The 17,777-nt window shown below is 40.4% G+C and overlaps 1 protein-coding gene across 2 annotated transcripts in view; it reads left to right on the top strand.

Moving 5' to 3' along the window:
• The first annotated feature begins 1,787 nt into the window (after nt 1-1,787).
• The window catches only part of AKR1D1 (aldo-keto reductase family 1 member D1), a 31,721-nt gene continuing 15,731 nt past the window's right edge, over nt 1,788-17,777 (top strand). Inside the window, exons 1-4 of one of the 2 annotated variants that reach the window (XM_024741644.1) lie at nt 1,788-1,952; nt 9,513-9,680; nt 13,200-13,316; nt 16,712-16,789. In XM_024741644.1, coding sequence (XP_024597412.1) covers nt 1,860-1,952; nt 9,513-9,680; nt 13,200-13,316; nt 16,712-16,789 — 456 coding nt within the window. In that variant the 5' untranslated portion in view covers nt 1,788-1,859. The remainder of the gene's footprint in view (nt 1,953-9,512; nt 9,681-13,199; nt 13,317-16,711; nt 16,790-17,777) is intronic. The other variant, XM_024741645.1, reaches the window with a different exon arrangement.

The following is a 17,777-nucleotide window of genomic DNA, read 5'->3' as shown; positions in this document are numbered from 1 at the left end:
AAGTGCTGTCAAAGATGCGGAAAAATAGCAATTCATGCGCATTGCTAATGGGGATGCAAAATGATATAATCATTCTGAAAAGCAGTTTGACAGCTTCCTACAAAGTTAAACACACCACATGACCCAGCAATCCCACTCCTGGGTATTTAGCCAAGAGAAATGAAAACTAATATTCATGCAAAAACCTGTACACAAATATTTATAGCAGCAGTCTTCACAGTCATCAAAAACTGGAAACAAACCAATGTCCTTCAAATAGAGAAACAAACTGTGGCACATATATATAATGTATATATACATTACTACTCAGCAATTAAAAACAAATAAGCTATTGATACAAACAACAACCTGGATGAATCTCAAAGGTGTTATGCTGAGTGAAAGAAGCCAATCTCTAAAGGTCACATACTGTATGATTCAATTCACATGATATTCTCAAAAGATAAAACTATAGCAACGGAAAACAGATAATGATTTTTATGAGTTGCTGGTGGGGGAGCTTTTGATTACAAACAAATAGCATGAAGGAGTTCTTCGGGTTATAGAATTTTTCAATATCCCAATTGTGATGGCAGTTACACAGATCTGTACATGTGCTTAAATTCATGGAGCTAAACACCAAAAAAGTCAAAAATAAGAAAAATAAAGAAACATATATAGCCAACATCTTAGCACACAAAGGTGCACAGTAAGTGTTTGTTGGATCAAATTAGAAACAATGTTGAAGATCACTACTGCCCATATTTCACCCTGCCCCAACATAGTTGAAATTATTGTGTCCACTGGCTGATTATGTGTGTGTAAGCAAGAATGAGGTTGTCCTGGAGAGAAGACAAGTCAGTTAGAGACAAACTTCAGGATACTTTCACCATCATGGACACAGTTATCTTTAAGGTCACCAGGTCCAAAACTCTCATACACAGCACAATCCTTTGGAGGAAGACTATAATAAACATGTGTTAATTGTTTCACTAACTGCTACTCCTTTCCTTTTTCTTAACATCTCCAGAATCTCCCCAGGTGGGATTAAGCCCAACTCCAAATTTAGAAATGGCTTCTAATTACATTAAAGCAATCAGTCTTTTATTTTCTTTGACCCCTGTGATTGACTTAGTGGTTGGCTCCAGGAACTAAGAAAGAGGCCAACTGGACCCTATTTCTGGATTACTGTGTGAGCTATAACGTAAAATCCCTTTTTTTGTTGGGTTTGAGTCTGGAACCATGTCACTCTAAGGACTGGTTACCATCTTTCAGTGATAAAGAGAAAATCCACTGAGAGAGCAAGGAGGCAGAGAAATGAACTGAGAGTGAAAAACTGGTTCCCGGCCATAACATTTTCCCCTCCAGTCCAGTTTCCCACTTAAGTAGGTGATAAAAAATAACAGACCCCTTCCCAGTCCTGCTAGCCCAAATCTCTAGGGAAGTCCTGGAAAACTTAGTCACACCTGGAGCTAGCCCTAAGGTTGGAGTTTTCAGGAATATAGACCAATAGATTTCTTTTATTATTTCAGAGAATTTGTGATAGGTCTGTTACTTACCAACCAAAGCATCCTAGCTGACAGAAGCCAGCTAGATTTGTTTCCTTTTATTTTTAAAATCATTTCTTTGCAGGGAAGTAAGCATAAGATCAAAATGGGTTATTATTTACATGCCTCTGATAAGTTCAAAGGACAACCTCAATTAGGATTTCCAGAACAACCTGAAAAAAAAAACAGGTTGAGAAATCTCTCTTCCCTCCCACTGCTCCTCCCTCTGGCTCTCCTTTCTTTGATTAAATAGGCATTAGGACACCTTTTCAAAAAGGCTTTTCTGTGGTGTTCAGAATCATTTCTAGAAATTGAAACCTCCGACTTTCCAAGATGTACCTCAGTGCTGCATATCACCGCATACCTCTAAGTGATGGAAACAGCATCCCTATCATCGGTCTTGGTACCTACTCAGAACCTAGATTGGTAAGCTTATCTCTCTCTGTTTTTTTTTTTTAATTAACACTTTCCTAAAGGATAATCTGTAATTCATTTTGAATGGATTTCATTGATTTAATTATTATAATAATGAATGCAACCTTGAAGGACTGCTGTTTGGCTGAATAAGTACTGAGCCAATGGTTAAACTAAATCAGTTTATGATTTTAAAGTATCTTGGCTTAAAGAATGGGACCTTTCTGCTTCCTTTACTAAAATTCAGCCTGAATGCTGGTTATAAGGTTGAACTGAAGTACGTAAAATTTCTGAGTTTATGATTTTTTTAAGTTCATATTTGAGAATTTTTAGTTCAGTCCAACAAAACATTTAGTGAAAACGTACCATGTATGAAGCACTAGGCTATAGAAACTTCAAATATGAAGAGAAGAGTGTCTCTGCTGTCTAGGGATTAAAAATCTAATAGAGGAGACAGACTCTAATAACTAATTAATCATAGAACAATGAAGAGTAAATGCTGTCTGAGAATTTTAAACAGTATCTCTCTGAAAACACAGGAAAGGGAATAGTTAGATTTGACCATGAGGACTGAAGTGGGTTTCCATTAAAACACAGAAAAGCTTCTACTTGTAAGAAAAATATCTTTCTGCTTTCCACATTGCAATTCCACATTTAATACTAATTACCAGAATAAACAGTGGTTATATCTAGAAATGCTACTGAAATTTGAATGATCATGTGTGAATTAACTCTGTTAAACTAAGTATAAGTTAGCTAGGCAGAGAAGCAGAGCTGAGGCAGGACATTGTAGGCAGAAAGAGAAGCACAGAGGCGCAAGGATAGGAATCTGATTATGTCATGCCTCTGCCTGACACAGTTAAGTGTTAAAAAAATTTTAGCTATTATTATTGTATGCATTTACATCTCCATATCCTTTGATGCACATATATATATATATAAATATATATATATACACATACATATATATATATATATATATATCTCCTTTCATTCACTTGACAAGGATTACCTGAACACCCAGCACGCATACTATACTGGGAATATAGAGCTGAACAAGACATGGTCTCTTTCCTGATGGATTTTACATCTTATAGGGAAGATTGCACAGAAAAATTTAGCTATTATTATTGTAGTACTCTTTGTAGTACTTTATAGTACATGCATTTTCTAATTTAATCCTCACAACATTATGAAAGAGATACCATTTTACAGATGAGAAAACTGAAGCATGGCAAGATAAAGTAAAATGTCCCAAACTTATAATGGTGAGGAAGAGAACTGGAATTTGAACCAATGCAGTTTTGGTCCAGGTCCTATCCTCTGAGTCCCTATACTATATTACCTGTTATAAATGTATGTTATGTCAATGCAGCTGCATATTTCTATGACTTTCTATATGTATTTCTCTATATGAAAGTATCTAGGAATATATATCCAGAAAGTACCTAGAATGGATAGATAGATAGATAGAATGATACATCTAGGATATGAATCTAATTATGTCATGCCTCTACTCATTTCAATGACTATCAATTATATGGCTCCTTGCTTGCACATCTATCATTCTATCTATCTCTCTGTCTCTCTATCTGTCTCCTGAAACTCAGTGGGGCTCAAAGTGCTGCATCTACCAATAAATATTATTAAGTGCCTGCTATGTGTCTAGTAATATTAAATGCTACAGGATGGAGACATTCAAAAGCATTCATGTGTCATTTCCCAAAAAGAGTTGTAACTCACTTCAGAAGATAAGACATTACTGCAGTTAGAGAATATGGCATTCGAGGAATATTATTAGAAATGAAGATTGTGCGTGCACAAACCACATTTGTGATCAGAAATACAGAACTAAAGGTATGTCTCACAAAATTGGAAACTCTAATGTGAAGAAAAATGCCCACCATGGAAGATTTGGGGGAGGGGTATAGGCAGAGCTAGGTTGAGGGGGAGACGGGGAGTGGGGAGGGTGGAGTATCTCCTAGCTGGAACACTCAGCAGTTTCTGTTCAAAGCCATACAACTGACAACTCCCTCACCATCTACCCAGGGCTGATGAGACAGACACTAGGAGTACCCATGCCCAAGTCGGTCACCAGGAAATAAAAGTACCGAATTAGATTTAACGTCAGAATCTTAGTCCTAGAGATGAAATCTGATGCCAAAATTCAGTCTTCTCTCCTCAGCTTGCCTGAGGTGCTTTTCAAAACCTTTCATTCCACAAGAGATGGAAGGAGAATGACAGGCTGAGGTAACTCATTAACTGAAATGCTTCACATTTCATGTATATAATCAAGTCAGTCAATATTTGTCCTGGGATCCTGTTGCATTTTGATACAGAAGTTAGCAGGCGCCAGGGGAAGATTTAGGCTTGTCTTCAGGGGGAGTCGGGGTAGGAGCAGAGATGAAAGGCTGAGATAAGGAAGACTAACAATAACCTCTCCTCCAGCATCTGCCCATTTGAGACTCCACTGTCACACACGTGGCGACAGGAACTGTAGAACAGCATCCCGGAGGAACATTATCGTGCAGCTGTGTGAGGCCAACCGGCCTAGCTTCTCTGGACTTACAAAGATTTTTTTTCTCTTAATATGCCCAACTTTCTTATTAAGGTGTTTCATGCCTGTGGAGTTAGGGAATTTGAGATGGAACTAGCATTTAGTAGCACCAAGCGCTCTGTGCATTTCCTCACTTGACAATCACTAACTAATGAAAACTGAACTGTACAAATTATCTATGCACCATTTCCCTAGGACAGATTCCCAGAATGTTTTCATACAGGGATGAAATAGTCTATAATAGCCTCCCAGCAAGTCTCCCTTCTTCCTGTCTCTCTCCCTATATCTCTGTCTGAGAAAGTCCAATAGGCAAGAGTTTTGAATCTTGTTCATTTTTCTGCTTTGATAGAAATTAATTTGGTTTTTATGTATATCAGCCCATGAGTTAATAACCAGTATTTATCAAAAACTTCAAGTAAAACTCAAGAATGTTACCAAGTGTGCAAATGACACAAATCTGGGACCAATGGTAAATATTTTGGAAAATGGGCAATAATTCAGTTCAATAAATATTTATTGTGTGCCTACCATGTATGAGGCATTTTTCTAGGTAACACAGGGATCGAAACAATGGACTAGAAACAAGGGATTTGAAATCCGTGAGTGACTGAGGCAGAAAAAATAAATACACTTATAAATAAAATATAAAGAAAAGCTGAAGTGCTTGTTCAAAGATGAAAGTAACAGTGAACAAAGCTAGTTATGGGGTAGATCATGAAACACCAAGCTATAGGGAAGGAGTAGCCTAGACTGGGGTTGTAACTGATCCAGTATCCCTTCCTGGGTGGCTCTGGTTAAGATTTCTATAGCTGTAAACAGTTTTCACTCTGAAGAGTGAGCCAAAGGCTTTGTATATGGGGCAAAGGAGAGGTGAAGTCCAATCTCTTGAGTACTAAGGAGGAGCCTGAAACATCAAGGGGCCACTGTGATGGAATTTTGTAGTAGGGAAGAGAGATTGGTGTCAATTCTGAATACATGGGCAAGTGAGAATTTATAACCAAGGTGCAGGGTTGGAATCTGTGGGTAGAAAATTACTAAGAGGAAACATCAGGAATACAGGGCCATTCTGGCTAAACTGACCTAACAGGATTCTTGCTGAAAACAGGGTTGGGTGACTAGACATCTCCTGGGGCATGGTGGAGGAGGAGGAACCTGATTTGATATCAAGCATGATCAGTTATGGAGGGTGAGAGGTTGTGGTTAAACTGACTTAGCAGGATTCTTGCTAAGCTTGGACAGAGCAGAGATGAGTATGAAAGTCCATGTTGGAAAAGAGTTCAAAAGAACCTGATTAGAGTTTGGTCCATGAAAGAATCTTTGTCAGGGTTGAGGATGTTCCCACAATCTCTACCTAAAGGGACCAGGGACAAGGCAGGAACCGTAAATAAGTGGCCCTAGAGAGCCAAGTCTATTTCTCAGTTTTGTTCTGCTTTCCCATTTTGATAGTAGATATAAGTGCAAGAAATGCTTTCTTCTTCTTTGCTACAAAACAAAAACAAAAAAACACAAAAAACATGTGCAGGCAACACTTAGGAGACGATTGATGGTACAAAACACAATAAACAGAGTACCAGGGATTCCACTCACCATTCTAAATGAAGATGGTAATTTCTCCGCTACAGCTAATTGTCATGCATAAACAAAAGTCCAGTGTGGCCTGATCTTCTCACATTTTTCAAAGAATATTGTAAAGTAATTAATAATTTTTAAGTAATGGCAACATTTATATTTTTGTAAAACGCTATATGAGCTAGTATTTTAAGAGTCAAAGAAAATAACTCAGCTGGTGTTTGTTTTTACTTTTAGTAGAGTGTGTATCCTGAGTTCTTTGCAGTACCTGTGACCCCTTCACACTCACACTCCTGCCACAGAAGCCTTGGCTCTTAGAAAGCAAATACCAAGAACTGACTTCTGCATTTTATATCATTCCTCTCCAGAGGCAATGAATGCTGCACATCAAGCTACAAAAAATGGTTTGCCGGGGGGAGGGGGGCGTGTTGGGGGGGGGGAGATGGTAACAAAAAAATACCAGGGAGAAAAAAGTAGGTTCATATTTCAAAGCTATTACCCTGCCAACGTTAAAACGAATTAAAATGAGAAGAGGCGAAATACATAGAGATCAAATGAGATGGCTTCTCTAATAAATCAGGCAAAAAATAATAAGAACTTAAACTTGGTCGGTGGCTGTGAGGAAAATAATTTGGCTGGGGCCTAAAAAAGAAGTAACTTGGCTGAAGGATACAAATCATGGGGTAGACTCTACAAAGCTTGGCAGCCAATTGGATCCAAACAAAGGAGGACAAATAGTAGGTCCAAGGCCAAAAATGGATGTTTCATGCCCAGGTTACTACATTCTTTGGATCTAAAGTTTTGAACTTATTTGAGTCACTTACCTTTTATTTTTGATCTACTTCCTTATTTTTTTAACATTTAAAATTTTGAAATATATAGAAGGGTGAATACTTTTAAAGCTAACATCTGAGTAACCACCACACAGATCCAAAATTAGAATATACCAACCCCCAGAAACCCTCTGTGTGCCCTTCCCAATTCAAAACCATCTCTCCCTCAAGAGGTAATTTATCTTCTAACTTTCATGGCAATTATTTTCTTGCTTTTTTCTAAAGGTCATATAACTTTTTTCAGGTAGATTGCCTATCTCCTCTTCATTTAGTTGTTCTTGTGGGGTTTTTTCTTGTTCCTTCATTTGCAACATATTTCTCTGTGTTCTCATTTTGTCTGATTTTCTGTGTTCATGGTCTTCTTTCCACAGTCTGCAGGATCATAGTTCCTCTTGCTTCTGGTGTCTGCCCCCTGGTGGGTGAGGTTGGTCCAGGGACTTGTTCAGGCTTCCCGTTGGGAGAGACTGGTGCCTGCCCTCTGGTGGGTGGAGCTGGGTCGTGTCCCTCTGATGGGCAGGGCCATGTCCATGTCAAGGGGTGTGTTTTGAGGTGGCTGTGAGCTCAGTACAACTTTAGGCAGCCTGTCTTCTGATGGGTGGGGCTGTGTTCCTATCTTGTTGGTTGTTTGGTGTGAGGCTTTCCAGCACTAGAGTGTGCTGGTTATTGAGTGGGGCCAGGTCTTAGTGCTGAAATGTGGACCTCTGGGAGAGCTCACTCCAATCAATATTCCCTGGGGCTTCCGCTACCAGTGTCCTTGCCCCCACAGTGAGCTATAGTCTACCTTCACCTCCCCAGGAGACCCGCCAAGACCCCTAGGTAGGTCTGACCCAGGTCCCTATGGAAGTACTCCTGTGTGCTGGATCCCAGTGCATGTGAGACCTTGTGTGCACCCTCCAAGAGTGGAGTCTCTGTTTCCCCTGCCCTGTGGAGCTCCTGCACTCAAGCCCCACTGGCCTTCAAGGCTAAATGCTCTGGGGGTCCTTGCTCTCAATGCCAGACCCTCAGACTGGCACAGAGGGCTATTTTTATATGGGAACATCCCTGTGTAGCCTGCATGGGTTTAATATTTTTTGGTGTGAGGGCTCTTTTTAGTATAGATGTCTGCCACCTCTTTCCTCAGTGTATGCTGGCTGTTATCCCTTTGACAGGAGGTGTGACTGATGTGGTGACCAGAACCTGCACTGGATATTGAGCAGGGCCTCCCCTTTGCTCTCTGGTTGTCACTGCCCTGTCAGGGGTGGGGTCTGCTCCCTAGTCGTCAGAGTAGAGTCCCCCAGATCTGTTTCTGAGCTGTGTTTCTGATCTGCGGTGTGAGGTAGGTGGGACTGGAGCATTCCTCCTCTGGAGCTGTTCACCTATGGGTGTGCTCTGTTGTGTCACCTTCATCTGTTGTACAAGCTCTTAGATTACACTGTTGTTGGTACTGCTCTCATCCCCACCTTGACCGTGGGAATGCCTGCAGTTGGCCCCAGTGTCCCTCAGACATTGTTTTCACCAGGCCACCAGCACAGATCCACTGAAGTCATGCCCCAGGATTGCAGTAAGCATGGATCTGGACCCGCTGTGTGCACTATGGGAGCAGCTCAGACTCTGGGCTGGCCCGACCCCCTGTGTAAGTGCCCACAAAGTCTACAGCTGTTAAGCTAGGCCTGTCTTGGCTGCAGGAGCAGCTGCTGTCCGTTTAGATGTTCTGCAGGCACTTGGCTTACAAAGCTGGTCGCAGGGTCGTCAGTTCGCAGATCAGGCAGCTGCGAGGAGAGACTTCAGCTTTTCTTCCTCGGTTGTACAGCCTCTGGGGCTCAGCTGTGGTTTCAGCACCACCTCTGCATGTGGGCCACCCACAGGGGTCTGCTCCCGAGGCTGCCCTGGAGCACACAAGTCCGCCCCGGCGAGGAGGGGGTTGTGGATGCAGCAACAACGGGGGTCACAAGAGCTCCTGCCCTGGCAGGAGCCCTTCCCCGTGCCCAGGGAGGCAGGGGCCTCATGCGGGGAGAGAGGCTGCAATGGCAGTCCTGCCCCTTGCAAGTCACTTAACAATGGTGCTTCGCTTCTATGGCGGTCTGGGTTTCCTCTACAAGCGTTCCTAGTTGTGGATTTCCTCACTTCCATCCCCTCAGGCTGTCTCCGCACAGTCAACAGAAGTCTTCTCCCCGGGTGTGCTCTCCAAACCCCACATTTTAGCACCCAGCCCCCATACACACTGGCGACACACCTTTCAGGCTGGGGCACACAGGGCTGTGGTGAGGACCATCTGTGTAGGTCTCACTCTGTCCTGCCTGCCACAGACAGGTTGCTGGGCTCTCCTCTCGTAGCCCCCAAAGTTCCCCTTCTGTCCCAACTGATCTCCTTGCTGTGAGGGGGCTTCCCTGAGTACGGGAACCTCTCCTCACCTTCAGCTCCCCCAAGGGGTGCAGGTCCCATTCCACTTCCTCTCCTCTTCCTTTTCCCTTCTTTTTTTCATCCTACCCAGTTACGCAGGGGTCTTTCTTGTCCTTTTAGGTGTCCGAATTTGTCGTTTTCACTATAAAACGATGTATGTGCCAAGTGTCCTGATTAAGAATGATTAAAGACACATTTCTCTTCTCCCCCAACCCAACCCCCCTATCATTTTAGACCCCTAAGGGGACCTGTGCAAGATCAGTGAAAATTGCCATTGACACGGGGTACCGGCACATTGATGGCGCCTACCTCTACCAGAACGAGCACGAAGTGGGGGAGGCCATCAGGGAGAAGATAGCAGAAGGAAAGGTGCAGAGGCAGGATATCTTCTACTGCGGAAAGGTGAGGTCTTCCCTTCACCCTACACGACTTACGTTCATGGTGGGTCTGACATCTTTTCTCTGCTGAAGAATATTGAACTCACCAAACCCTGCAGGCTTGCAGGATCTTAGTTCCCTGTGTCCCCTGCAGTGGAAGTGCAGAGTCCTAACCACTGGACTGCCAGGGAAGTCCTGAGGAGTGAGTTCTTAACTGCCAAATTCCTCAATCTTGCCAAGAATTTAGGGACTAATTAGCCCCATGAAGTTTAGGGAAAAGTTCTTTCTTCATACTTGGGCATTGATTTAAGACAATACGGAAGAGCCAAATCTACAAAGTTGATTTGAGGAGCGAAGGGAAGTAAGGAGGTGGTTCATGTTATAATAAGCATGTGTCAAACCTTCTTTTAAAAGGAGGCAGCTTTTCCTTCTGTATATGCCTATTTGTCCATAGAGCACTAATTTTTTTTGAGATATAATTCATGCACCATAAAGTTCACCATTTTTAGTATATTCACAAAGTTGTACAACCATGACCACTACCTTTTCCAGAATATTTTTATCACTCCAAAAAGAAACCTCTTACCCACTAGTAATCACTACCCATTTATCCCTCTCCGCCATTCACTGGTAAACACTGATCTACTTTCTGTCTCTTTAAGTTTTCCTATTCTGGACATTTCATACAAAAGGAATCATACAATATGTGTTCTTTTCTGTCTAGCTTCTTTCACTTAGTATAATGTTTTCTACTTTCAACCATGTTGTAGCACATATCAGAATTTCATTTCTTTTTATGGCCAAATAATATTACATTGTATGGATATACCACATTTTGTTTAGATCACTACCTTTTGAGAAATTGAAATCTCCAGAAATCACTATCCATTGAAGAGCAGTCAGAAAGATAAAGCATCATGATAAAATGAAAGCCAGTGGAAATATAGGATACATATTTACAGGCAGCCTTGCAGGAATAAAACTGTATAACTTTAGAGAACTTGTAATACAATTCTCCTAAGTTTTCTAAAGAGAACAAAATGGTGCTTCTGACTTCACTCACTCCCCAGAACCCTGTCCTCCCTACTCCTTTCCAGCCTCTCCAGGAGTTTGCAGTTCCCCAAGTCACCAGCCACTTATGGGCTATGATTTCAAGGGGCCATGTAGAGCCACTGTCCCAAAATATCAGCCTGAAGCTTCTCACTTTATTATAGCTTTACAGCCTGATTCCTAAAGATTTTGTTATTACAGAGTCTCTCATTACAACTCACCAAGTGTTTCTGGGGAAAAATAAACTTGAACTCATATCCTGAGGACCTGAGCCAAAGAAGCCTGCCCAAAGCTGGAAATATTTTTGAAGTTATTAAAAAAAAAAAAAAACTTTCATTCTTATCTCCTTGGTAAACCATTAAAGCTGTTGGAATACCTATCACGATGAAAAAATTGAACTGAATTAAATCACCCATTTCATTTCATTTCAAGGCTTGATATGAGTTAACATTTACAAAGCACTTAAAGAGTACCTAGAACTAGTACTGCATGTTTGTTGAATAAAAATAGATTAAAACGTAAAACAGAATTTTCAGTTAGATGAGATTTCACCAATACACCAAAAGGACCCACAGTAACAACAAAAGCACAGTTTTCTCTACTCTCACATTGTCTTCTCTATGCTCTGAAGGCAAGAAAAAAAGTTATTGTCCAACATAGGAAAAAAATCAAATTTTGCTAATTTTGCTTGCTCTTAACTTGTGGCAAAAAATGTACATAAATTCAAAGCTTTTTTTTCCAAAAAATATGTAAGCAAATTTGATGCTCCAAGAAGATGTATTCATTTATCCTGAAGCTCTGGGTACCCTTCAGTATCCCATGTTTTACAGACCTCAAGGGTACACATGCTCCAGTTTGACAACCCAAGGCTTAATCTTTCATTACCTAACACTTCAGAGAACGAGTAATTTCTTTTTCTTTTTTTTCTTATTTATGTTAAGCTGTCTACATTCCTTTTATTTACTTTTTCAGCTTTATTGAGATATAATTGACATATGGCCTTGTATAAAGTGTACAACGCATTGATTTGATACAATTATATATTGCAAAATGGTTAGCACCATAGTGTTAGCTAACACCTCCATCACATTACATAATTACCATTTATTTTCTGTGATGAGAACATTTAACATTTATTCTCTTGGCAACTTTCACGTATATAATACAGTATTGTTATCTATAATCACCATGCTGTTCATTAGATCCCCAGAATTTATTCATCTTATAACAGGGAGTTTGTACCCTTTGACCAACATCTCCCCATTTGTATTCACGAATAGCTGTTTTGTTTTGTTTTGTTTTTTCATGAATACCTATTTTATTGTTTTTTAATATAAATTTATTTATTTTATTTTTGGCTGCGTTGGGTCTTCGTTGCTACACACAGGCTTTTCTCTGGTTGCGGTGAGCAAGGGCTACTCTTCATTGTGGTGTGCAGGCTTCTCATTGTGGTGGCTTCTCAGGAGCACAGGCTCTAGGCACGCGGGCTTCAGTAGTTGTTGGACATGGGCACAGTAGTTGTGGCTCGCGGGCTCATGAGCGCAGGCTCAGTAGTTGTGGCGTACGGGCTTAGTAGCTCTGCGGCATGCGGTATCTTCCTGGACGAGGGCTCGAACCCGTGTCTCCTGCATTGGCAGGCGGATTCTTGACCACTGCGCCACCAGGGATGCCCCATGGATAGCTATTTAATTGTTGATCTTTGTTGGAGGACTGGAGGCTGGGGTCTCCCGTGCCGCCATTTTGGTAACATTATTGGTTCAGATCTTAGTAGGGATTGGCAGAATTTTCCTGGGGAAATGAGGAAGTGAACCAAATGAGAACAAAGGAGCAGTGAAAAGGGATCTAAACTTTTGCAATAATTTAAAATTTCACCAGCTTCTGCACCACCCATCACAATGTGGAGGATCTGGTGAAGACACATACACAACCATATTTCTTACTCAGATGAAGCACACCTTTTATCAGTGAAATGAAAGTAAAGTGCCAAGCCAGGTCGGAACCACTAGTCAGATACACGTTCCCTAATTACACAATGAGGAAAAGTGAAAGTGCAAAGAGTCGATTAGGCAATTAGCACAGAGCAGAGGAAGACTTTATTGCTGAATTAGGTACTCTGTGGTTCAGATGGATCTTTAAATCTCTGGTACTACATTTGGATAAAGTTATACTCTGGATGTCAAGTTATATCAGCTCAACCTATACTCAGATGACACTGCAACGTAAACATATTTTTGTGAAATGAAATGGGTGAATACAATGTGTATGAGTGTTTGTAAAGAATAAAGGGCTGGGGAATTCCCTGGCAGTCTAGTGGTTAGGACTCTGCTCTTCCACTGCAGCGGGCATGCGTGTTGGGGAACTAAAATCCTGCATGCTGCGTGGTGCGGCCACAAAAAAAGAAACAGTAAAAAGAAATTTTAAAGGGCTGCATTGTTGTTAAAAATAATAATAATAATCAGGATATTAGTTAACTATCTCCCTTTTTTTCTTTCAGCTGTGGGCTACACATCATGACCCACAGATGGTCCGCCCAACTCTGGAGAGGACGCTCAGGGACCTCCAGCTAGATTATGTGGATCTTTACATCATTGAAATACCTATGGCTTTTAAGGTAAGTTCATATGCCTAAAGGTAAGGCCTCTGCTCTTTGGCAACCACGGGCCAACATCTATGTATGGGAAGCTCGTTCATTACTTAGCACCATAGAATATTATGATGTTTTGTTACCATAAATCAGGTAGTACTGACCTAACCCAACAAATGCCAAGAAAGATTATGTGTAGCCAACTCAGGCCTGGATCCCAAGTTTCTAGATTCATAATCCAATGCACTGTCTGTTATATCATGTCTTTGCAGCTATAAACGCTCTCCACCAAACCAACAAGTAGTCTCCTAACTGTAGTCCACATTGCAGTTGTCCAGCATCCAGACACACCCTTCTTCCCATTCACACAGTCACAAAAACATCCCTGCACAACATAATGTAAAATAATAAATACAACTGAAAACCTACTCACACTCCACCCTCTCCAAAGGAAAATAACCCAAAGAGTCGTCAGATTTTTGAAGGCAGCTCCAAGATCAGGACTTCTAGGTGATATCTATTCCTCTAACTCAAATGCACTCCTTCCTTGAACTTTCTCAATATACGGACTCAGTTTAACCACCACCAACACACCCAGTATACACTGCTGAAGAGCAGCAGCTGCTTTAAAGTTTCACTGAGGGAAGGAGAGATTGAAAAACAAAACTGACCACTTGTCCATGAGGTAAACCAGATCCTGCTGGACAGGAAAGACAAGGACTCTCTGCCATGGCAGTGGCCAGAATTTCTTTACACAGCCAACCTGGCTGCCCCGTTCTGTTCTCTGGAAGCACCTTCCTTATTAACTCTCCTCTTTGGTCACATCCAAGATGTGACCTTAGCAATTATATATCCCAAAAACCTCATTTCACAGACGGGAAAAGGAATGAACTACGTAGGATTAAAGTCCATCAGAATTGGAACCAGATCCTGGGTCGCCTGATGCCAATCTCATACGTGTTCCCTTATACTACACTACCTTCCGCCTTATCCTCACAAGCCTAATAATTGCAGTGTCCTGTGGACTACAGTGATTTTTTTATTTCAGGCTCTTGGGATTTTGACCTTAGCCCTTCTCCTCACTCAACTAACTTCGATTCTTATTCAAATGGCAGAGTTCTAAGCTGAGTCTTACAGATTTGGAAAGAACCTGTATATAAAAGTGAGAAAATGAAATTTACTCCTCTGTGGCTGACTAATGACTTGTAAAATCTTTTTGGAGAAGGTAAATAAAGGAATTCTATTTCTATTCTTAAATAGGATCAAGGCTCAAGGACACAGAGAAGGTAAATTTTTAACAGTGAGAAATTACACAGTATAGTGACATTACCTCCCAACTGAACCTGTACTTCCTGTAATTGAGAAATCAGTCTTTGAAGCCAAAACATCACTTGCTTTTTGAATCTCATGATTCTTTTTAAAGAAAAACCTTTCTCGCTAAAATATTTTACCACTTTGTTATTTTTTAAATATAAAGTTAATAAGCAGACACAATTTCAGAACAACAAAAAGTACAAAAAATCATGATAAGACATTTTAAAAAGACGAAGTTATTGCTAAACAGGAATGAAGGTCAATAGCATGGGTTTTTAGAGGGTTGAGTTATTCTTCTAATAATGCCTTACAGTCAGGAGCAGGAAAGGAGGAAAAAGACAATGAGTTTATCCAAATGAAGGGATGAGTAAAGTAAGCACAGTGGAACATCATAGAAATATCTAACATGGGTTCAGACTTGGAGAGGACTTAATTAAAATTTGGGAGAGTAAAAACTATTAATAGTAAGAGTTCATAATGGAGATATAAAGCCATTTCAGGTCAGAAGTAAAATTAGGAAGTGCAAAAAGCAAGAAATATGGAGGGAGTCTGGAGTGGAAATAAGCCTCGTTAAGTGTTGAGAAGGTCAAAGGGCTTAGAAATCAGAGGTAACCAGGGTAGTTAATATGAATGATTACATGGCTTTGAGGAGAAAGGAGTCTTTTTCCTGCTCTCGGTGAAATAGAAGAAAATTGAGGTGAAATTATCTTTGCTAAAGAGAGCATGGAGAAATTGTTATCACCAGGTGAAAGATTAATTCAGGTGAGATGGCAAAGCGAAAAATTAGGGAAAATTTTTAGGAATGTAATGGATTTTATCCAATTGCTTGATTTTCAACAACAAAAAATTCCTATTATCAAGGTCTACAAAGACTTCTATGCCACCAACCAAATCCAGTAGACACTTTGTCCTCATATTTTATTTGATCTCTTTCAGCACAGTTGACTACTGCCTCCTTCTTTAAACATTTTCATCTCATGGCTTCTATGATATCACCCTCTGGTGATTCTTTGACAGCTTCTTCTCTGCTAAACTCCAAATGTTTTACCCAGTGCTTTATCCTCAATATTCTTGTCTTACTGAGCCATACTCTCTCTATTGGTGATTTCATCCAGTTGCATGGATTGAATACCATTTTATATGCTGAGGACTCCCAAATTTTATCTGTACCCATGACCTCTCTCTGAGCCACTCTCTGAGACTTCTCTGTTCTCTTCAAATATCCACTTGACTGTCCAACAGTCATTTCAAACTCAAACTATCCAAAACAAAACTCTCAATTCCTTGTCCAACCTCAGGAAATGATTACCACCATCCGCTCAAGGAGTCTAGAAATTATCTTTTATTTCTATCCCATTTCCAAGCCCATAAGAGATGGGTCCCATTTTTAAATATAGCAAAAAAGGAGAAATCTGAAAGACAATTTCCACACCATAGTCAATCTCCATTGGGAAAGTGTCATCCAAAAGTTAGAGGAGGAGATTTGACGCTTACATAGTGTATGAGGTAGAAAAAAAGATGCTGAACTCCTGGAGGGCCCAAAAAGGGTAAGAAAAGAACCATGGGGCGATTAGCCAGACCTGAGAAGTTATGTGCTATGCATTTCCCTTATACTTAAGGAATATTGCATTCATCAACTATACTTAGCTGAAGAATTTCCTCCTCTCAGCCTTAGTGATGACCTCTGGTTTCTTATAAGAGTAAGAAATTTGCTGTCCTCAACTTTGGCCAGGATAGACTATCCAAACACTGAGTCTAAAAGTCCTAATTCTCAACTTTTACTTTTCTTTAATGAGAAATTTTATCATTAAGAGAGAACTTCATGGCTTAAGAACAACAATAATCTGTCAATAAATAAAGAATAATGAATGCTGGGGTGAGAGAATGAGACTAATGTGTCATATATGTTGGACAAATGAATTTCTGGACAGTTCCACAGGGGGAGGGGAAAAAAAAAAAATATATATATATATATATATATATTTCTTGAATTGGTTTCCCAGGGCCCGGGTATATTGGAATACTGACAACTTAAATTCCATCATTTCAATCCCCAGATATAAATAAAGTTAACTACACTTTTTCGTTTTCTTTTTCTTTTTTAACAGCCTGGAGATGAATTCTATCCTAAAGATGAAAATGGCAAATGGTTATATCACAAGTCAAATCTGTGTGCCACTTGGGAGGTGAGTTCACGTGGGCCTCTTATGTTAAAAGAGTACATTTTAAAATTGTGATCTGATTATTCCTATTCAATTTACGGAGAGTTGCAACCTTTACTCCCAATGAAAAGTAGTAGTCAGGTATTTCTAACCACGAGCAAAGATGTATAAAATCTCCACTTCTGAGTGCTGAAAAATGTTTGATTTTGCTTTGATGGAAGAGAAGAATGCCAAAGATAAGGAAGAGAGAAGTGTGGGAGGAAAAATAAAGGAAATAAGTTCTACTGTAACAGTAAATAAAAATGTATAAATGAGATAAACTCACAAATTTTTGGTTTCTCAAATTGAATTTTTAAAATTCAGTAATATGATGTCTAAAAGAAACAAATGTAAAATAATATATGAAAAACAATTCTGGTTCCATTTCTGAGCAGGCTGCTGGCTCTTTCCCCAAGATTATAAGAGTGAGAAACTAGGGGAAAATAATGAGAAAACCCTTATGGATTTAGGTGGGAGGCAGGTACAGATATTTTGAACTGGTTTGTTTATGAGGTAATACAGAAGCTTTTACCTAGAGTGAAAGGCAACTCAGCAACCAGTAAGATAATATAGGAGAGGAACTATCGGAGTTATTTTTGCTCTTATTTCTCTCTTGCTATAGCCTTGGGACACACTCCACACATGTAGACACTTAGGACTCGTGTTCAGATGTCTTCAGGAATCGAGTCAGAGCAGCACTGAAATCTTGCACTTATGAGAAGCTGATAAAAACATGAGTCTCTGCCTGACCTCTGGCAGTTGTTTCCTGCCTCTCCCAATTCAAACTCCAAATGCTGGAAATGATACTCTAATGATCATCTCATTCTAATAGACTTCCCCCTGTTTAGGTTACAGCTGAGGATCTGAACTGTGGCTTGTTTTGAGGGGTGAGGAGGCACTGACTGTGTTTTCTACTGTCTGGGGCTCTCCACCCGAAAGACTATACACTCACTCCTGACCTCATTGGAGCTGA

This window comes from Neophocaena asiaeorientalis, unplaced genomic scaffold (genome assembly GCF_003031525.2).
Source record: "Neophocaena asiaeorientalis asiaeorientalis breed wild unplaced genomic scaffold, Neophocaena_asiaeorientalis_V1.1 scaffold692, whole genome shotgun sequence".
Taxonomy (NCBI): domain Eukaryota; kingdom Metazoa; phylum Chordata; class Mammalia; order Artiodactyla; family Phocoenidae; genus Neophocaena; species Neophocaena asiaeorientalis.
The sequence above is the reverse complement of the archived record's forward strand: the minus strand, read 5'-3'. Positions and strand labels throughout refer to the sequence as shown.